General features: G+C 48.1%; 4 protein-coding genes across 5 annotated transcripts; 2 read left to right on the top strand and 2 right to left on the bottom strand.

The window, feature by feature from the left end:
- Positions 1–154: 154 nt before the first annotated feature.
- Positions 155–2,204, bottom strand: LOC122612261 (juvenile hormone esterase). Its single transcript, XM_043785748.1, has 4 exons — positions 1,997–2,204; positions 1,818–1,943; positions 1,535–1,758; positions 155–1,471 (listed from the first exon to the last, which is right to left on the bottom strand). The coding sequence occupies exons 1-4, from the start codon at positions 2,051–2,053 to the stop codon at positions 190–192; spliced, it is 1,689 nt and encodes a 562-aa protein (XP_043641683.1). The 5' UTR covers positions 2,054–2,204; the 3' UTR covers positions 155–189.
- A 352-nt stretch (positions 2,205–2,556) lies between these two features.
- On the bottom strand, positions 2,557–7,689 carry LOC122613965. The gene is made up of 2 exons (XM_043788408.1): positions 4,556–7,689; positions 2,557–4,503 (listed from the first exon to the last, which is right to left on the bottom strand). Exons 1-2 carry the CDS (start codon positions 7,460–7,462, stop codon positions 3,277–3,279), a joined length of 4,134 nt encoding a protein of 1,377 aa, XP_043644343.1. The 5' UTR covers positions 7,463–7,689; the 3' UTR covers positions 2,557–3,276.
- A 464-nt stretch (positions 7,690–8,153) lies between these two features.
- On the top strand, positions 8,154–14,372 carry LOC122613596 (protein mahjong). Of its 2 annotated transcripts, XM_043787832.1 has the most exons (11): positions 8,156–8,735; positions 8,800–8,950; positions 9,084–9,902; positions 9,959–10,231; positions 10,296–12,419; positions 12,485–12,605; positions 12,671–12,768; positions 12,831–13,193; positions 13,618–13,678; positions 13,731–13,931; positions 13,989–14,372. In XM_043787832.1, the coding sequence occupies exons 1-11, from the start codon at positions 8,323–8,325 to the stop codon at positions 13,991–13,993; spliced, it is 4,629 nt and encodes a 1,542-aa protein (XP_043643767.1). In that variant the 5' UTR covers positions 8,156–8,322; the 3' UTR covers positions 13,994–14,372. The 2 variants fall into 2 exon arrangements, 1 of the variants encoding a protein (XP_043643767.1); XR_006325696.1 differs by lacking the exon at positions 13,989–14,372 and having other exon boundaries at positions 8,154–8,735; positions 12,831–13,678; positions 13,731–13,818.
- A 348-nt stretch (positions 14,373–14,720) lies between these two features.
- Positions 14,721–17,131, top strand: LOC122614867. The gene is made up of 3 exons (XM_043789562.1): positions 14,721–15,266; positions 15,825–16,169; positions 16,227–17,131. Exons 1-3 carry the CDS (start codon positions 15,072–15,074, stop codon positions 17,028–17,030), a joined length of 1,344 nt encoding a protein of 447 aa, XP_043645497.1. The 5' UTR covers positions 14,721–15,071; the 3' UTR covers positions 17,031–17,131.
- Positions 17,132–17,454: the final 323 nt, after the last annotated feature.

The following is a 17,454-nucleotide window of genomic DNA, read 5'->3' as shown; positions in this document are numbered from 1 at the left end:
TTTTAAATACAAAATATACCAAATACCAAAAAATTTTAAAATCATTGTGCTTTTTAAATTAAACCTAAAATATAAATAGTCAGCTGCAAAATATTTGAAACTTTTCACAGTTGTCACATTTGAAGGCTGGAGAAAAAGTCGACAATTGAGGGAGTATTGCTTTATTTAGTTTATCTTAGTAATTATGAGTTAAAGTTTAGCTCTCAGAGCTGCGTAGCACTTGCTCCTGTACCTCCTGTACATGCTCCTCCAAAAGTCCATCCTTTCGCCATCCGGGTTGGTACACATCTTCAGTTCCCGATCGATAAGTAGACAGTCTAGCTGGAAGGGCTCGCCATTCTGCGGCTTCTTGACAGGCTTCCAAATTGGCGAAGGTTTTCCATTGCGCGCGAAATTCGCCCACATTTCACATAGGCGTTCCGTGACCATCAAGTCATCCTTCCTCATCTCGGACTCGTCACCCGCCATCTGGAACAGATAGCAAATATCATCGGCATGAGCCACTCCACGGAGGTCCTCGTTCTGGAAGATCTTCTTGTACAGATTACGACCGCCCACATAGTCCAAGCGATAGAAGTACAGAGGAGACTGCGTTTGGCAACTGGCGTGAATCTCTGCTGCATGCTGCATATCCATGATAAAGTGATAATCGGAGAACAGATCCACCAGGTTGTCCAGATTCTCCCTGGTCAGTGCCTGCCCGTTGAAGAAAAACGCTCGTATGTCGGAAGCAGCTTCCTGCGCCTCTGGAGCCTGTGGATCCAGCACCAGATTGCGTGGAACCATCCTGGCCAAATCATTCTCGTAGGCCTCTAGTTTTTGCTTGGCCTTCACAATCATGGCCAGCCCCTCGGCAGAGTTGTACCCCATGATCAATGGCATGCTTCCGTGGCAGTCCTTTTTGTGCATCCGCTCCATGATGTTCTGGTCAAGAAAACTATCCGGACTGCTGCTGTCCTCCACTACTGGCTTGAAGGCAAAGGGCAGGTGACGTCGTCGCTCATCGGGGCTTAAGACCTTTAATGTGTTAGCCGTAATGGCAGTGGGTGTGGCCTTCTCTGACTGCAGGAAGGTCAAAAGTGCTTTGGTGTCGCCGCCAAAATCACCACCACCCAGGAGTTTCGCCAAAAGTCTGGTCTTGGCAGGTGCCTCGTTCTGTAACACCCACTCCATGTTGGCTGTTCCACTCTGCATGATAGCCTTGTGGAATAGTCGGTTGGCATGACGGGCCAGGGTATGCAGATGCACTGAAGCACCGCCCGCACTCTCGCCAAAGAGGGTTACGTTATTTGGATCGCCATTGAAGCTGGCTATGTTCTCCTGCACCCATTCAAGGGCCAGCCGTTGGTCCTTAAGTCCCATGTTTCCGTGTATTCCCTCCTCGGGCAGGCTAAGGAAACCAAGAGCGCCAAGTCGGTAATTGAGGGTGACCACAATGACCTCCTGCTCCATGAGCTTGCCGGGAAAGTGGCTGAAAGGCGGTAAGTTCGATTAAATATGGAAACTTGAACCTACAAAGGTTTGGGGAATTCACAAGTCACTGTTGCCGTTGCCGAAGAAGTAGCCGCCGCCATGAATCCAGACCATGACGGGCAAAGGAGTTTCCGGGCTTTTAACTTTCGGTGCATATACATTAAGGAAAAGACAGTTCTCGGAGCCGGCCATTTCCAAAGTGAACGGATCCCGCTGGTGAGACATGCTTCCCTCCTTGCTACAGTCCATCTCCTGCTCTTGAAAGCGCTCCAATGGCCGCGGGCTCTGCATTTTTAGGTACGAAATTATTTACTTGTGCATCTCGAAAGGCATTGTACACTTACGTGGAAACGAAGCTCTCCCAGTGGTGGTTCTGCATAAGGAACTCCTAGGTAACTATTGTACTCCAAACCATTGGCCAGCTTCTTCTGCCGGCCCACCACAACGCCTTGCTTCACTGGCACTTTCACCTTAAATTTAGCAATTTAAGCATTTTGATGCGACTCCGAATGGCACACCATACCTTCATGCTGCTGTAAAACCTGGTAAAGATTGCTCTTCCACACGGACGAAGAAGCATTGTGAAATCAGCTCAGCCCGTTACGGGTTTCGTAAACAATCTAATCAACAATTATTCGGCAATCACAAAACCTGAATCCGAACCCGAAACCACTGAACTTTGCTCGTCGAAAACAGCTGTTTCTTGCGCTTAACCCTTGGCTGGTGCTGCATGAGTGCGTTCCGACGTAAAATAGTTGATGTTGAATTTAAATGGCTTTATAAGGATTAACATGCTTATGGGGATCCATTGAATTACCTATTATAATTTTACATGCTAAAATAATTACGAAAAAAGAGCCGACGGCTCTTACTATATATACTATTATATTTTAAATTAAAAAATGCAAAAAAAGTTTTTTTAATTTACTCACCTTGAAGCTCAATTAAAATTAATTTTAAGCTCCCAACAATTTTATATAAAATCCGCCGTTATCTCTGATTAATTAATTACCCCCAATTTTCGTGTACTTAAGCATAGAGAACAAGAAAATGACACTGCCAACTTCACACATAAAAGTTACATTTAAAATGTTTCTAATTTTTATTTGACTAGTTCCATTGCATAAACGTAAATACAAGTTCATTTATGGGTTTCCATTTTACTTATCGAAATTTATCTTGTGTTTTAAATGAACTCTTGTCCGTATTCTGGTCAACGTCCGGCGGTCGAGCTGTCAGCTTGGGATTGGAGAAATTGGTGTTTTAGTCAGAAGGACCCTGGGAAGGGTCCAACTTGAAAAAGGTTTGAGCTTTCTCCGCACCCAAACCCAAACTCACCAAGGGACGCCGACGAACGTCTCGAGTTTTGTATAGATGCGCATTTTTATGGTAAGGTATGGTTTTGGTAAGGTAAGGTAGGGTATAATAATTGTTAATTAACTTTAGTTTAAGCATAGTTCACACCAAAAGTCGGAAACATTTACACTTATGTACACATTTAACACACATACATCCAACACTTAATAAACATTTATATATATGTAGAATATGTGGTAATAGTAATATTTAGCAAACATTGAAAGCATTCCGTCATTTCGTCCTCTTCGGAGAATGCCATCCATATTTCATTTTCGAGACTCTTTTAGCCATGGTTTCTTGGTTTACTTGTTGCTTGTCCGTTGCGGTTGCTTTCATTAAAATAAGGGCCACAAAAATTGTGATTACAAATAGTAAATTGGTGTTTTGTTCTTTATCTCCATCCTTTCGTCGTCAAAAAGTTGTTGATCTTGGTTTTTCGCTCTTTTAAAATCGCCTCAACGCTAGTGTGCGCTTCAGATACAGGCAAATGGCCCGATGAATTAGCTCATACTGCTCCGAGTTCTGGACCATACCGCCCCGCTGCAGGCGAAGATTGCAAACGATGCCCAGGACGTCCACGAAAATGTCCGGCATCTTAGGCAGACGGTCGAAGGATGGGGGAGTCGTAACCTCCTCCGTCTCCCGATGATCCAGAATGTGGCTGATGTGCCGGATGGTGTTGCAAGTAAAGCTGCTGTCGCTGTCCGTTGGATTATGGTACTCTTCTGCCGCACTGCTTGCCAGCGATTTTGTGAGCATTCCGGTCAGCGAGTAAGCCAACGATTGCCGCAACTGGCGCACTGCATTGAGGATGGCCGTAAAGCAACCAGTGCGCCCGATCCCAGCCGAGCAATGGATAACGGGAAGAGGCTGGACTGCATTAAAGATGTCCTGCTGGTAGATCTCCAGACGCTGAGCCGCCAGATGGGCATTCCTCTCGCTCCTGCTGTCATCGTAGATGTCAAACTCCGACTCACACTTTCCAAGGTTGAGTACATGCAAGCAGGTGTCCAGCAGCGTGTTGATGTCCCGAGGCGAGTGATGATCCGGCCAGTCCGGGTACCAATAGTGGTAGCAGTAGATCTTTTGCAGGTGGTAGCTAGCACTTTGTGGCACACGGATGCAATAAAGCAGCACCAGTTTTCTCACCGAGTAACCATTCCTTCGCACAATGCCCACGTTTTTAATAAGGAAGAAGCTTCCCTGGGCGGGCAAAGCCTCCAGCAGATCCCCTTCCAGCGTCACCTTCACCGACTCCACGCCTATGTGCCGGCCACCTAACTCATAGTCGATCGCATCCGAGGAAGCCACCACAGTGTCCGGCACAAAGGTGGGCGTTAAATACCGATCGAAGTAATCCCGGGCAACCGCACTCAGCTGAAACACCTCACACTTGGCGGCCACCGCAAAGATCTCATTCAGTTCGATGGGGAAGTATACGGCACACTTCTGCCGGTTCGCCTCCGTGAAGTTTGTGAGCATGACAATCTTCTGGAAGTACTGCTGCAGGATTTGCTCCCTGTCAACGTGAGGACTGCTGCTGCTTCCTCCATCCACGCAGCGACGTATGTAGCGCTGCGTGTTCTGGTAGATCATTAGCCAGAACTCGAAGATCGTATTGGGCAACGGACCCTGCGTGGCCACATAGCACTTCGACACGTAGTCGGGTCCCTGAAAAAGAGGATGATGAGAACTACATTCAAATTGGACTTAGTTAGCTTACCTTGATGTAATTGGCATTGATGTAGGGCAAGTCCTCGCTGGCGGTCACGGAACTGGTTCGTTTGACTTCCCCCAGCAAGCGAGTCATCTCGCTGGACTCGGATTCGAGCAGCACGCGAGAGTTCTCGTTGGGCAAGATAGTCTTGTAGCGATTTTTTGTCTGCGAGCCGAAGACCATTGGCTTCTCTTGGTGATTGAGCGGCAGGTCCCAGAACTCCTTGTGCAGATCCCGAAAGATTCTCTTCTGCTCGGTTTCCTTCAGTTCCGGTATTGGTTGCGCGATCCTATTGACCACTGTCTGGTAGGACGCGAGAAGTTCACTGTCCTCCGAGCTGGGGGCCACCAGATCAGTGGGCGTCTCCACATCCCGTGCGTTTGAGCCCAGCACCGGCGGCTGCTCTATGATGTTCCTATTCGTCTGGTAGCTGTGATCGAACACGTAGTTCAGCCGAATAAGATCAAACTGATTAAGCGGATTGGAGGCGCTCTGCAGCATTTGTATGCTGGCTAAGTAGATCTTAAACTCCTCGCTGGTCGTTTGCGGCGACAGAGGACGGGTCATAATATTGCGCACGGTCCCAGCACAAGTGCAAGTGGCCACAATGGCCTGATCCTCACCCACCGAATCCTGCTGAGGATTTGGCTGCAAATCCGAGGCGGAACCGAAGCATACCTGTCCAAAGAACTTTTGGCTATTGGCTTTGCTGCTGTTCAGGTTCTCGGTGCTAAAGAATTTCCGTTGATGCGGAGCTTGGTTGGCGGCAGCACAACTGCAAACGGTGACTTTCGGTTGCCCAATGTCCGCCATTTGAATCTCGGTACTTGCTGCTCCACCCAGTATGCTGCCCATGTTCAGAGTAAGGCTTTGATTGGAGCCACGGCGTTCTAAAAGTCCTCGTTTTGGAGTAGGTACATTGGATCCAGAGCCTGATCCCGAGCCAGTAGAATTGGTTCGCATATTAAGTCGGTTGTACTTTTCCGCGCTTAGCATTGCCTGCTGCTGTTGGAGCTGCTGCATAGAGTTTAGATCTCCACACGATGTTGTAGTGTGTCCCGTTTTTAGGGTGATGCTGTGGTTTGATCCACGTCGTCTGAACAACCCCTGCCGACTACCCTGGCTGCTAGCCAGCAGATGTGACTGTGGCAATTGATCCGTGCGAAGTTGGCTGGCGGTTCCTGCATCCAAATTGCAACTGGACTTGGAGTTGAGTATTGAGCCCAGGCTGTAGTTGGAATGACTTAGTCCACTGTTCATCAGGTTGCCACAGGAGCTGTGCAGGTTGAGCGTTAAACTGTGATTGGATCCCCGACGCTGGAGAAGATTCATCGATGATGTAGACACTGTGGTCTTTGCCTGCAGTGTCGGCATTGGCAGATCCATAGACTTCTGCTTGAAAGGCGACTCCTTAGCACCACCGCCAGAGGAGGAGAACTCCACTAGGGTAAGGCACTCGGGAAGCGTCTTTAAATTTGTGCTGGACGAGTGCAGTAACTGATTGTGCTTGTGGGCGCTTCTCGGCGCTAGGCTTGCGCCTATTCCAAACTTGGAGCCGCCGTCCACGCTGCAGGCGGACTTCAGTTCAAAGTCCCCCAGGCTGGGGGTTAGGCTAGCGTCCGAGTCCAAGGAGCTTTGGGTCGTGGAGCTGCAGTGCGTCGGTTGCACCTGATATGGGTTCTGCTTGCGGTGGTACATAAGCCAGTCAGTGGTGTTGATTCCTGGTGACTTTCTGCGCGGCGTTCGCCTCTGATTGGCCAAGCTTAGGTGACTATCCAATCGCGAGAGCGATGTTGAGTGGATGGCGGAAGCGGGCTGTTGAAGATGGTGATGGTGGATGACACTTGTCGATGGCTTGCTCTGCCCCGTCTCCATGTCATCGCAGCTGCCATGAGATTCGGTTATGTTGTGCACCACGATTGACAGTTCCGATTCGTTGGCAGCCGAGTCCAGTGAGCGTGCCTTTTCCTTGGTGCTCTTGATAGTCGGTGTTTTGGGCTTGGGCAATGGTGATGGCTGGCTTGAGTTTTTTATGGGCACGTCCGTGATGCGAATGGTGAGATTATTTTTATTCTTTCTATTCTTTCGGCCCTCCGATTTTTGTTGCTGCTGTTCCGGCGGCTCCGCCAACGCAGGACTACGATCCCGGCGTGTAGCTTCCTCCAAACTGCCTGTATCCATGGGCGCATCCTGCACGACATGATCGATCTCCGGGAAGCGAAAGAAGTTGCCATTCTTGTAGCCAGCCGAGTTGATAATGTTAAGGGGCGAACCCGACACGTTCAGGTTGTTGATGGAGGACAACAGTTTCGGGGAGTAGCTTAGGCGACTGGCCTCCAGTCCCGGCGTCGTCGAGGACTCATCCTTAAACAAGATTGTGGGTGAGTTGTGCTCGCTTTTCGACAAGTACAAGGTGTTCTCCAGGTCTTGATCGACCGATCCACCCTTAGGTATGGTGTTCTCCTTGTCGATGCCACGGCCACTAACCCGCTCATCGCCACTTGAGGTTGTAATGTGCGGCGAGCAGGATCGGCGGTCGTACTGCGATAACCTCTTGAACTTGCGACCTAATGTGGGTGACTGCGAGCTGGATGGATGGTGGACGTGGTGGGGTGCTGGATGGGGGCTGGCAATGGTAAACTGTCGGGGGGTGAAGACCTCCTCCTCTTGATCCTCGTGCTCGGGAATGCCCGGAACCCCACCCACAACCTCCACCGTGGGCGAGGGGAACTCGAAGGACGTCTGCAGGTACTCGAGGGGCGTGAAGTAGGGTGTGCTCTTGTTGCTCTCCGCATCCTCGCCAGCTTCCAGTGGGGTAGTGTCGAAGGAGGAGGCGTGGGAGGGACGGGGGGTCTGTGGGTAGGGGTACTCAATGGGTGCATTCTCCTTGTTGTTGTTTCGTAGCTTGTCCATGATACACACACACAATTGCTGAAGCGGGGCGATCGCAGCGCAGTCGCTCCGCCCGTTTAGTGTCTTGTCCTCACTCGATCGGCATTATCACTATCTCGCCCGCACAGTTAGCACTTCCGATTTCGACGTAAATCATTGGGAAAAGAGCGTTTTCTTTTCACAACATTTTCAGAGCTGAAGCATGGAGGGCTGCCAGACCGCGTATGTAATCGATCCGGCAATGTCTGCACTCTGGCATTGCTGCCAGACCGCAGACCTAGTGAAATTGGAACTGGCAACGTTGTCCCTAATTTAACCGCAAATTTCAAGTAACTTTAAAAACTAATAATTTTAAACATCTACTGTTAATATACAGTTGTGGAATTCTTAAACCTGCTAAACAACATATGGACTTAATTTTTGATCGTTTTTTAACATAACTGTATTTATGTTATTAAAATCGCCCTAGTAGTAGCAAAGAATTCGAAATCGTAAACGCAGTGTTCCACATGCCACCGTTCCGCTCACCTTACAGTAGCACATCGCATTTTGGCGCGCTTTAGTTTGTGCATTAGCTTGGAAATAGTCAAATGGTTTATGCATTTAAATAACTGTGTGTACTTTAGATTAATTTAAATAACTTCAAGATTAGTTTTATTTGCTGCAGAATCAAAACAAACACATTTTTGCGACAGCTGACCTCGTTATTTAGCCGCAAGCAGTATAAGGTCACACTAATTTTGCGAAAAGCGCGTGGTATTTAATGCCTTATTTATTTGCTTTATTTCGCCACTAGAAGTAAGTTTCACAGGGTCCAAAAGCTAGCAAAGAAAACCACTGGATCAGGAGCTAGTGCATCCAAAACCCAGAAATCCATTTCGATGTCTGAGGGCAGCGGTAGTGAAAATGCAAACGCAGCAGAGGCTGCGGCCGAGGCAGAGGCGGCGACTGAGGCGGCACTGATGGCTGAAGCGGTGGCTGTGGCCTACCAAAGCGACGACGAGGAGCAGGCGGAGGGCGAGGACACGCAGGAGGCGGAGGCGGGAGATAACCAGGAAGAGGACGCCGCTGAACAACAGGATGGGGGGGAACCAGAGGCCGAGGAAGACGCTGATGCTGAAGACGCCATGAGCGTGGAAAATGCGGAAAACGAAAGCGATAGCGGTGGAAATGCGGAGGAAACCGCCGCCGCCGACCGTCGCCAGGCCACCAAGAAGGAGCTCACCCAGATCATCGACAAGTGGGAGCAACAGCAGACCCAAAATGGATACGATCCAGTACCCACTCTCAGGAGGTAAGCGTGCTTTAAGATCATTAGGTCAGCTCATAAACTCTACTCAATGCCTTTGCCTTTACAGCCTGGCGGAGATCTTTGAGCGTGAAAAGGACGTGTATCGGCGCAAGGATCCGGATCCTTTGGACTCACGACATCCATATAGAGCCGATCCCAGCTGCCAGTACGGATTGCTACTCAAGCTGCTCTTTCGAAAGGATACCTTTATGGGCAAAGTAAGAGAAGAATCATGTGATATCTGTTTTTATGTTCTAGGCTTTTAAAATGCTAAGAAAATTAAGATGTTCCTCTTACTATTTAGGGTTTCCAAAACTGAAGCTAACTAAAGTGATTTTTTTTTTCTATCAGCTCCTTAACGACTACCTGCGAGAGAACTATTTCAGTCGCCAGAATGTCAGTCGCAGCTCTTTGGAATTAAACATCCTGGCCTGCCGCCTCATCCTGGAGATAATGCCTGGAATGGAGACGTCAGCAGTATTTCAGACCGCCGAAGGGGATGGAACCATCAATCGCATCTACTCTTGGGCGGAAGACAGCATTGAACCGCTCCAGAGCTACGCCACCGGTCTTTTAGCCGAAGCCATGGAAGTGAGCGACATTGCTATCAACTTTCGTGATCAGAATATTCGCTTGGTGCCTAAGATGATCAAGCGTCTGCACATGCTGCTGGCGATCAGCAAGAGCGCCACTTCGGATGTCAATACGTCGATGCACAATCTGTCGGCAGACAGCAGTACGACGGGGATGCTTAGCTGGGTGGCCTGCGCCAGTAATGCATCAGCTCCTCAATCTCCGCAGCATAATGGCAGTGGGATGGGAGCAAGTTCCTCGCAGCATGGAGACGCATCTAATATGTCTATTCTGTTTGAGAACAGCAGAGATGCTTTTTGCGTATCTCGCTATTATAAAAGGATGTATATTCCTTTGCACCCGGCCACAGCGGATACCAGCCAAATGTTAATTATGCGCTTCCTGACCAGCCTGGGCGAGTATCAAGAGTTCCTAGCCATGGCCTTCGAGAACAATGTGATGCAGCTAATTTTTGGCTACCTAGAGAACTTGGATCGCAGGGACACTTGCTTGGCCTACGAAGTTTTAAAGTATCTGGCTTCCCTTCTTTGCCACAAGAAGTTTGCTTTAGAGTTTATTGCACACGGTGGACTGGAGGTCAGTGAATTGTCTTGCAAGGAATGACATTATTTGTAACTTTACCATATTTGCAGCTTCTTTTAAAAGTGCCCCGGCCCAGTTTGGCGACCACTGGTGTGTCTATCGCCATCTACTACTTAGCATACTGTGAGGACGCCATGGAACGGATATGCAGTATGCAAAGACCACTTATTTCAGAACTGGTGCGCTACGCTCTTTGGATTCTGGGTCGTTGCCATGACTCCTCCAAGTGTCATGCCACAATGTTCTTCAGTCTGAGCTTCCAGTTTAAAGTCATATTGGATGAGTTTGATGCCCAGGATGGGTTGAGAAAGCTGTACAATGTCGTAAGTAAATGATATATACGAAAAATATGGATTAATGGCATATATCTTTACTCCTTCCGAATAGATTTCCGTACTGAAGATTCTTGATCCGAGCCAAAACGACAGCGACAACGACTCTGATATCAACGAAGACGTAGAATGTGCTTCCCGACAAATGGTGCGCCACGTCTGCGTAGCCCTCAAGCGGTATATGGAGGCCCATTTCTTCTACAAGTACAACAGCTTCCTGTGCCAAACAAATGCGGCATCACCGTCACCGTCTTCAGCACACTATTTTAACCAGAATCCATCCGTTGCTGCTAAACTGACCTTCGACCAGTTGCACGATCAGATTCGTACGCTCCAGGAGCACACTTCTATCCGGGCACATTGGCAACCGGTGGATCAGCTGATGAAGCTAGGTGGAATTACCATGCTACTTAGGATCATCGCCTTCAGTTACGATTGGGTGAACAGTGGACGCTCCGAGACGGTTCGTGCGGCCCTGGACGTGCTCAGTGTTTGCTGTATTATCCCAAGAGTTTATGTTGTGCTCTGTGAGCGCCTGCTGATGCTAGACAGGACCACTACCTCCGGATTTTGCTCAGTTCTGGGCGCTGCTGCAGGAGAGATAACCTCGGATGCGGAGGTTATCAAATCGGCGTTGGCAGTGCTGTGCCATTGTGTATGCTCTCCGATCATCCGCAAGGACAGCGGCACCAGCCTAATTAAGTTTGGAACGTCCTCCAGGAAGAACAAGGCCAACCACAAGTACGCCGAAGAGCTGATCGAACGTGTTTGGGAGTCGGTGTGCTCCAACAATGGCATTGTAGTTTTGCTATCGCTGATGCAAACGAAAGGACCCATTACGGATGCGGACTGCATACGAGGCATGGCCTGTAGGGCATTGGCGGGACTTGCTCGTTCCGATCGCGTCAGGCAGATCGTCAGCAAGCTTCCACTTTTCGCTGGAGGTCAACTCCAAACACTGATGCGGGATCCCATACTCCAGGAGAAGCGTGCGGAACACGTAATCTTCCAAAAGTACGCATTAGAGTTGCTAGAACGAGTGTCGGGTAAAACAAAACCGCTGAACAATCCCTTGGATCCATCGCTGTCCAACATGCACAAGGCCAATGTAATCGCGCAGACGCGCATCCAGTACAACAAACAGCAGCTATATCAGCTTATCTTCGAACACCTGGAGAGCAATGGTCTCTCCCAGACAGCCCAAATGCTGCAGCGGGAGGTGGGTCTTCCACTGCAGACTCCCACTACACGGAGTTTCCATCAATCACCTTTCGACTACAAATCTCTTCCCAGTGGGAGTAGTTCGGTGTCCAGAAATCGTCTGCGAAGCCGCATGCAAGACGTGAACGCAGCGATAATGGGCAGTGGAGACTTGAACAAAAGTTTTGGTGAGGATTTCTCGTCCGCAGGAGCCGGTGGTAGCAATGCGGGGGAAGGAGTCAGTATACCAAATTTTGGCTCCCTTAACACAACGCAGACGCCCATTAAAATAAGGAGAACGGATAGAAGTTCGGTCAGCCGCTCAATCCAGAAGCAGACATTGGAGCCTGGTGGCATGTTAGTGGGTCTTCCTGAGGATGGTCAACTGCACCCCAAGAGGATCACCCTAAATACCATCGTTACGGAATACCTCACCAACCAACACTCGCTGTGCAACAATCCAGTGACGACCTGCCCCCAGTTTGATTTGTACGAGCCGCACAAATGTCCAGATCCAAAGCCCAGTCGCTTATTGAGCTCGAATTACAATCTAACCAGCCGGCATGCTCGAACGCAAGCCGGATTTAATACCAGTCGCTTTGACCGTCGCTATGTACACACGCACTTTTCTCCATGGCGCAGTATTCGATCGGCGGACTACGAGGACCTAGAGTTCACCTGTTGCGATTTGGTGGGTAAATACATCATTGTGGGCACCCAGCAAGGCGACGGACGAGTGTTCAACATGAACGACGGTGTGGAACAGTTCTTCTCCAACTGCCACAACTTTAGCGTGGATGCTATAAAGGCTAACAGAGCCGGAGATCTGGTTATCACATCGAGCTTCTGGCGCACACCTACCAGCATTTTGTGGTCCATTGCGGACGATGAGTTCAAGCTAAAATTGCGTCTTCCCGATGTCACCTACTGTGAGTTTAGTCAAACGGCGCAGGATCGTCTGCTGGGCACTCAGAATGAGGTATGTTTGAGTTATTTTATGATTTGTAGTAGCATAAACTAATTGCTTTATACTTTTTTACCCAGTGCGCCACGCTTTTTGACATAAACACTGGTTCCAAGGTGGCCTCATTTACGCCAACCATACCTAATCTCTACACCAAAAACAGAGCAACTCTTTGCCGAACCGATGAGCTGATTCTGTCGGGTAAGTAGTGAAATAAATTTAGAAGTATTGAGTATGCTGAACTGTAATTTAATGTATAATTCTAGATGGCGTTCTCTGGGATGTGCGTTCCGGAAAGGAGATCCACAAGTTCGACAAGTTTAATCAGTGCATATCAGGTGTCTTCCATCCAAACTGTCTGGAGGTAAAGTCCAAATTTGATTTGACCTATTTCTACCTTGGTAATATCTCCGGCCCAATTTGTAGATCATCGCCAATACCGAGGTGTGGGACTTGCGCACCTTCCACTTGCTGCAGACAGTGCCGGTGCTAGACCAGCGCAACTGCGCCTTCTCCCCGATGCATGTAATCTACGGGGCTAGCTTGGGGGCGGATAGGGACCATGACATGGAGACGACCACCTACGATACCAGCTTCAACGTTCTGGACGCCTACGACTACTCGAGCATTGCGACCATTGACGTTAAACGCAACATAAACGATCTGAGCGTCAGCGCCAACGGGAGTCTGATCGCCGTGGTCGAAGACTACAGCGGCTACGAGTCCAAACAGGAGACCTACGTGAAGATCTATGCTGTGGGCGTTAAAAAGAGCGAGCGCTCGGAAGAGGTGCGTGCGGTTAAGGAGCTGGCCAGCGAGGTATCGGACGCAGTGGCGCCGGGGTCGGCGAACGCCAACGATGTTGGCGGTGCTTCTCTGCTTCGGGTTTTCGAGGAGGCACCGGCGCGCCCACAGCCGGTGGAGAACGCTGCACCCGCCGGCCCCAACGAATTTGAGGAGGAGCAGCTACGCCGGCTAAGTCCCGCCATGCACGCAAGTCCAAATCTTTCTCGCCAACATGCACCCAACAGCTCAATTGTTGGGGTGCGACGGCGGGCACGTACACTGGGTGGCAATGGCAGCGGCAGTGGCGGGAATGGGAATCTGAATCTTAATGGTGGTGGCGGAGTCGGAATCGGCGCTGCCATAGATCTGAGAACCCTCATGCGGCGGATGGATGATATTGAACTAAATATTATGTCTATGCTTGCAGGAAGATGATGAGGAGGTGCCCGAATCTGATGAGGACGGTTCGGATACGGGCTCCGAGAACAGTAAGTTATCGTTTAATCATAGCCTTCGTTGCTAAATCCTTTTACCTCCTAGCTTTTGCTATAGGTCAAAATTTCATGGGTTTTCCCCTGCTTCGTAACCTTAATGGCTCGGACAACGATGACGATGGAGACCTGGATGACGACGATGATGGTGAGCCGCTGGACTCCGATGACGATATGGACGACGACGACGGCTCCGACGATGGCGACTTTGATGATGTGCTTGAATACTTCGATAGAGGCAGCTCAGACGGTAACGCAAGATCTTTAGACTCTGTTCGTATACGACTTGTATTTTCTCCTTCCCAAGATTGAGCCCACTCCTCATCCAAACCACCAACACAACTGCTCCTCCACCGATCCACTGCTCCGCTCCATTGTTCACCAAATGTTTCGTCCCGTCTCGTTTGATCCTCTCTGTTGTCCGCAGTGCGCCTGAAGGGATGAGCAAACAACAATCGTCGTAGTATAAGTACACTAGACATTAAGCTGTTACCTTAAAATGTAAATTGTTATTTTTGAATTTTGTACAAATCAAATACGAATGCCGCAGGATTGCATTAAAGCCAGCTAAAGATAATTAAAAGGATTGCATGATGAGTACCGACTGTAAAAATCAAATCTACAAATTGTTCAACAATTTTCATTGTACAAGCCTAAATAAAAATGGTGTACTTTTGCTATATAACAAAAATAAACGATTTTGTTAGAATGAAAGGCTTCTATCTGTGCTATAGAAACCATTAGTAACAATTTCCAATATTTGTATGATGCTAAGCCAATTGTATTTAAAATACATTACTCGGAAGACTTAATTCCTGAATGTAAAATATAAAATATTTCGTTTTAGAAATTAACATATTTGTTTGCCTACAAAGAAACCAAATTGCAGGGAGGCTCATGACTCAGAAGTTTATAATGCTTTCATATTTTGTATTTATTTTGATAAATATTTAATAACAGTCTGATTGGTCCACCCTAATGCTTACAGAAATCATAACTAACCAGTGTTACACATACGGTCTATTCGAATTGAGTCAAATGGTAGCCGATTGATTATCTTATCGCCAATTGTGGACTGCATGTTGGGAAACGAATACATTCCTCACCCCGGTCGTTACTCACTGACTGGGTTTTCGGTGACGCTATTACGGACCGGCTCTCACCGAAAATCGAAGCAAATCTCGGCCGAATCCTTCATCAGTAGATAAATATGGTGATATTGGGGTGTTCGTTGTGCGACAGCTTGGCGGTCAAGTTGAATGCGTTCGTATAGTTCGTTGCTCAGGTGTTATAAAATTGCAAATTTAGTTACTACTTGGCCACCGAAGTGTGCTTATCGACGGTTTTGGCGCAATCGAATCCCAGAACTCTGTGCTCTAGAACTACGGAAATGTCTATGAAAGCCATCATCATCGGATGCCTGGCCGCGCTGGTTGCACTGGGTGCAGCCCTTGAGGAACACCCCCATTTCTGCATCAAGACGGATCCCATCCTTCTGTCGGAGATCGATCGTCATGTGGTTATCCCCAGCGAGGAGGACCTGCAGTGCCACATTAGGGCCACTACGTTGACCCAAAACGAGAAGGTAAAATCATGGGCATATGTGAATACAATTTCGATTGCTAGGGTTTTCAGAACGCATTTGGATTTGCAATTACCATGGTTTAGTATTGAAAGTTGAATTTTAGAAACAGTCAATTTCAAACTTAAGAAAGTAAAGAATTACAAATATCAGTTCTATTGAAGTAGCACAAATGCAATTATGGATTTCCTTTTGGAATAAGAGTGTCGCAGTTAATCCAATTATTTGGCGACTAAAAGCAGATTGCACGACTCCATATTTGTTAGAAATGGCCTTCGTCTAAAAAACTCCTCGCCTTTAATGGCAGATGTTGTGTCGCCAAACAAGTTTGCCCCATCGACATCCTTAAGTGACAAATCCAATGCCAGTCGTAAATTATTCGTGTGCCACCTTCGAGTGGCTGATATTCCAAATTGAATTAGCTTGACGATAAAGTGACAAAGTGTCCATCGCAGCTAAAGAAGATAATGCCGGCGGACCGGAGATAAGCTGAAGACGAGGGTTATTTACGAACGATGTAGGTGTTTGTTTCCGTCTAACTTTTATCTCTCTATTTCCCAGGCGAGCCTCGTGGACACCTTGTGCGCAGATCACGGCTCCACAACAATCAAGCGGGATAACCACCATTTTCTCAGGCTTCGCAACGGAGAACTTACTGGAAGGGGTGCTCAGGCAGAGGTGTGCGCAAACGGAGGTGATTCGGTTCTGGCCTGGGTGCCTTACCACACCGTGCTCCAGAACTATGCGGCCGAGCTGAATCCGAAGGAGCGGCTGACCTATATTGCCAAGGCCACGAACGTGGAGCGCGAGAAGACTGAGCTCTGTCACTTCCGGCACACGGATCTTGTCAATGCGGTGTCCGACAACCTGTTCACCTGCGTAGTCATGATTTTCGGCGATAACTTTGTAAGTTTCTCGGGAAGATGACTTGATAGATGTTCTACAAATGTGATATCGTTACAGTATGGTCTGGAGGATAACATCAACGTACTGGTGGAACTGGAACCCTTGGCTTACCAGCTGAGGAACATCACTTACCTGCCGTGGCGCAATGTGACTAACAGCTACAAGATGCACCTGGGCGACAGTGCGCTCCGTAATCCCAGCGGCGAACGGAAGCCTATTTACGGTAGCCTTAACTACACCTTTGTGGAGAAGATTCTGGTGAATATGTCCAGTGTGTATAGGCAAAAGAAGCTCTCCAGACTGCCCCTGCTTTTCGAGCACCGTTCTTCTGTCCTCGAATTGGACTCGTATGGAATGGGTGGCCTGGATGTTGCAGAAAAAGCCTATTTCGGGCGAAGCATGGATCCCAGGAGCGAGGTGAAGGTCCAGGTGATTGGACAGTGGGTGGACCAGCATCGGGAGTTCGACGCCGACATATACGAGTATTATGGCCATGGGTTGAGACGGGTCAAGGAAACACTGACCGGTGGCCGGGTCACCTTCATCCGAATAGACAACACGGAGCCAGTTTTCATGGATCCGGAATCAAGCAATCTGGCCAAGGCCTCGCTTTTCCGAGAGCAGAAGGTTGGCCAGATAAAGGAGGATCCATCGGGTAACTACACCGAGTGGGAGAACGCACAGGAAGACGATTTCGATGAGGATGGTCCAGGATTCTACTGCTGGTTTGTGGTTACTTGCCTGCTTTTGGCCCTAGCTATTATCCTAGGCATATACATCCTAGTAAGCGCCCACAACAGGCGAAATAAGCAGCGCCAGATGTACGAGGTGGCCAACACAAATGTGCCACCACCCGCCTAAAAATTATGAACATAAGCCTTAAGTTTTTTTGAATCCGAAAATAACATCAGGATCAACAGGTGTTTTTAGTTCGAAATGTCAGTTTAAAAAACGAGTTGGCAGTTCCATTGATATGTCCTCGAATTAAAATTTGTGTTTTCGTTATTTTGGTTAGTTTTATTAAATATTTCGGCTGTAAAATGTTAAAGTGAGTAAAAAAAAATTGTTGAGTGTTTTATTTGTTATAAGAAGAAGTCAATTGTTAGGAGCAATGAAGAATGTCCTTAAAATCGATGAATTAAAAAGGCTTGCGAGATGAGCACCCAAAATTAAAACGCTAAGTTATAAATAAAAAAAGGGTAAGTTTGAAAGAAACCTCTTAACTTAGGCTTAATTAGTATTAAGTATTAAAAGAAATTTTAAAACTCTTAAGAAATAAACAAAT

The sequence above is a fragment of the Drosophila teissieri genome, chromosome 2R (genome assembly GCF_016746235.2).
Source record: "Drosophila teissieri strain GT53w chromosome 2R, Prin_Dtei_1.1, whole genome shotgun sequence".
NCBI lineage: Eukaryota > Metazoa > Arthropoda > Insecta > Diptera > Drosophilidae > Drosophila > Drosophila teissieri.
Note: the sequence above shows the minus strand (reverse complement) of the source record. Positions and strands in the feature narration are given on the sequence as shown.

Excerpts from the sequence above, each read along its gene's own strand:
- LOC122612261 (XM_043785748.1), bottom strand. The coding sequence starts at position 2,053 with ATGCTTCTTCGTCCGTGTGGAAGAGCAATCTTTACCAGGTTTTACAGC. Across the intron at positions 1,759-1,817 it reads TGGGAGAGCTTCGTTTCCAC|AGCCCGCGGCCATTGGAGCG; the intron begins GTAAGTGTACAA and ends CTAAAAATGCAG. Across the intron at positions 1,472-1,534 it reads GGCAACGGCAACAGTGACTT|CCACTTTCCCGGCAAGCTCA; the intron begins GTGAATTCCCCA and ends ACCGCCTTTCAG.
- LOC122613965 (XM_043788408.1), bottom strand. The coding sequence starts at position 7,462 with ATGGACAAGCTACGAAACAACAACAAGGAGAATGCACCCATTGAGTAC. Across the intron at positions 4,504-4,555 it reads TCAATGCCAATTACATCAAG|GGACCCGACTACGTGTCGAA; the intron begins GTAAGCTAACTA and ends CCTCTTTTTCAG.
- LOC122613596 (XM_043787832.1), top strand. The coding sequence starts at position 8,323 with ATGTCTGAGGGCAGCGGTAGTGAAAATGCAAACGCAGCAGAGGCTGCG. Across the intron at positions 8,951-9,083 it reads AGGATACCTTTATGGGCAAA|CTCCTTAACGACTACCTGCG; the intron begins GTAAGAGAAGAA and ends TTTTTCTATCAG. Across the intron at positions 12,420-12,484 it reads TGCTGGGCACTCAGAATGAG|TGCGCCACGCTTTTTGACAT; the intron begins GTATGTTTGAGT and ends TTTTTTACCCAG.
- LOC122614867 (XM_043789562.1), top strand. The coding sequence starts at position 15,072 with ATGTCTATGAAAGCCATCATCATCGGATGCCTGGCCGCGCTGGTTGCA. Across the intron at positions 15,267-15,824 it reads CGTTGACCCAAAACGAGAAG|GCGAGCCTCGTGGACACCTT; the intron begins GTAAAATCATGG and ends TCTATTTCCCAG. Across the intron at positions 16,170-16,226 it reads TGATTTTCGGCGATAACTTT|TATGGTCTGGAGGATAACAT; the intron begins GTAAGTTTCTCG and ends ATATCGTTACAG.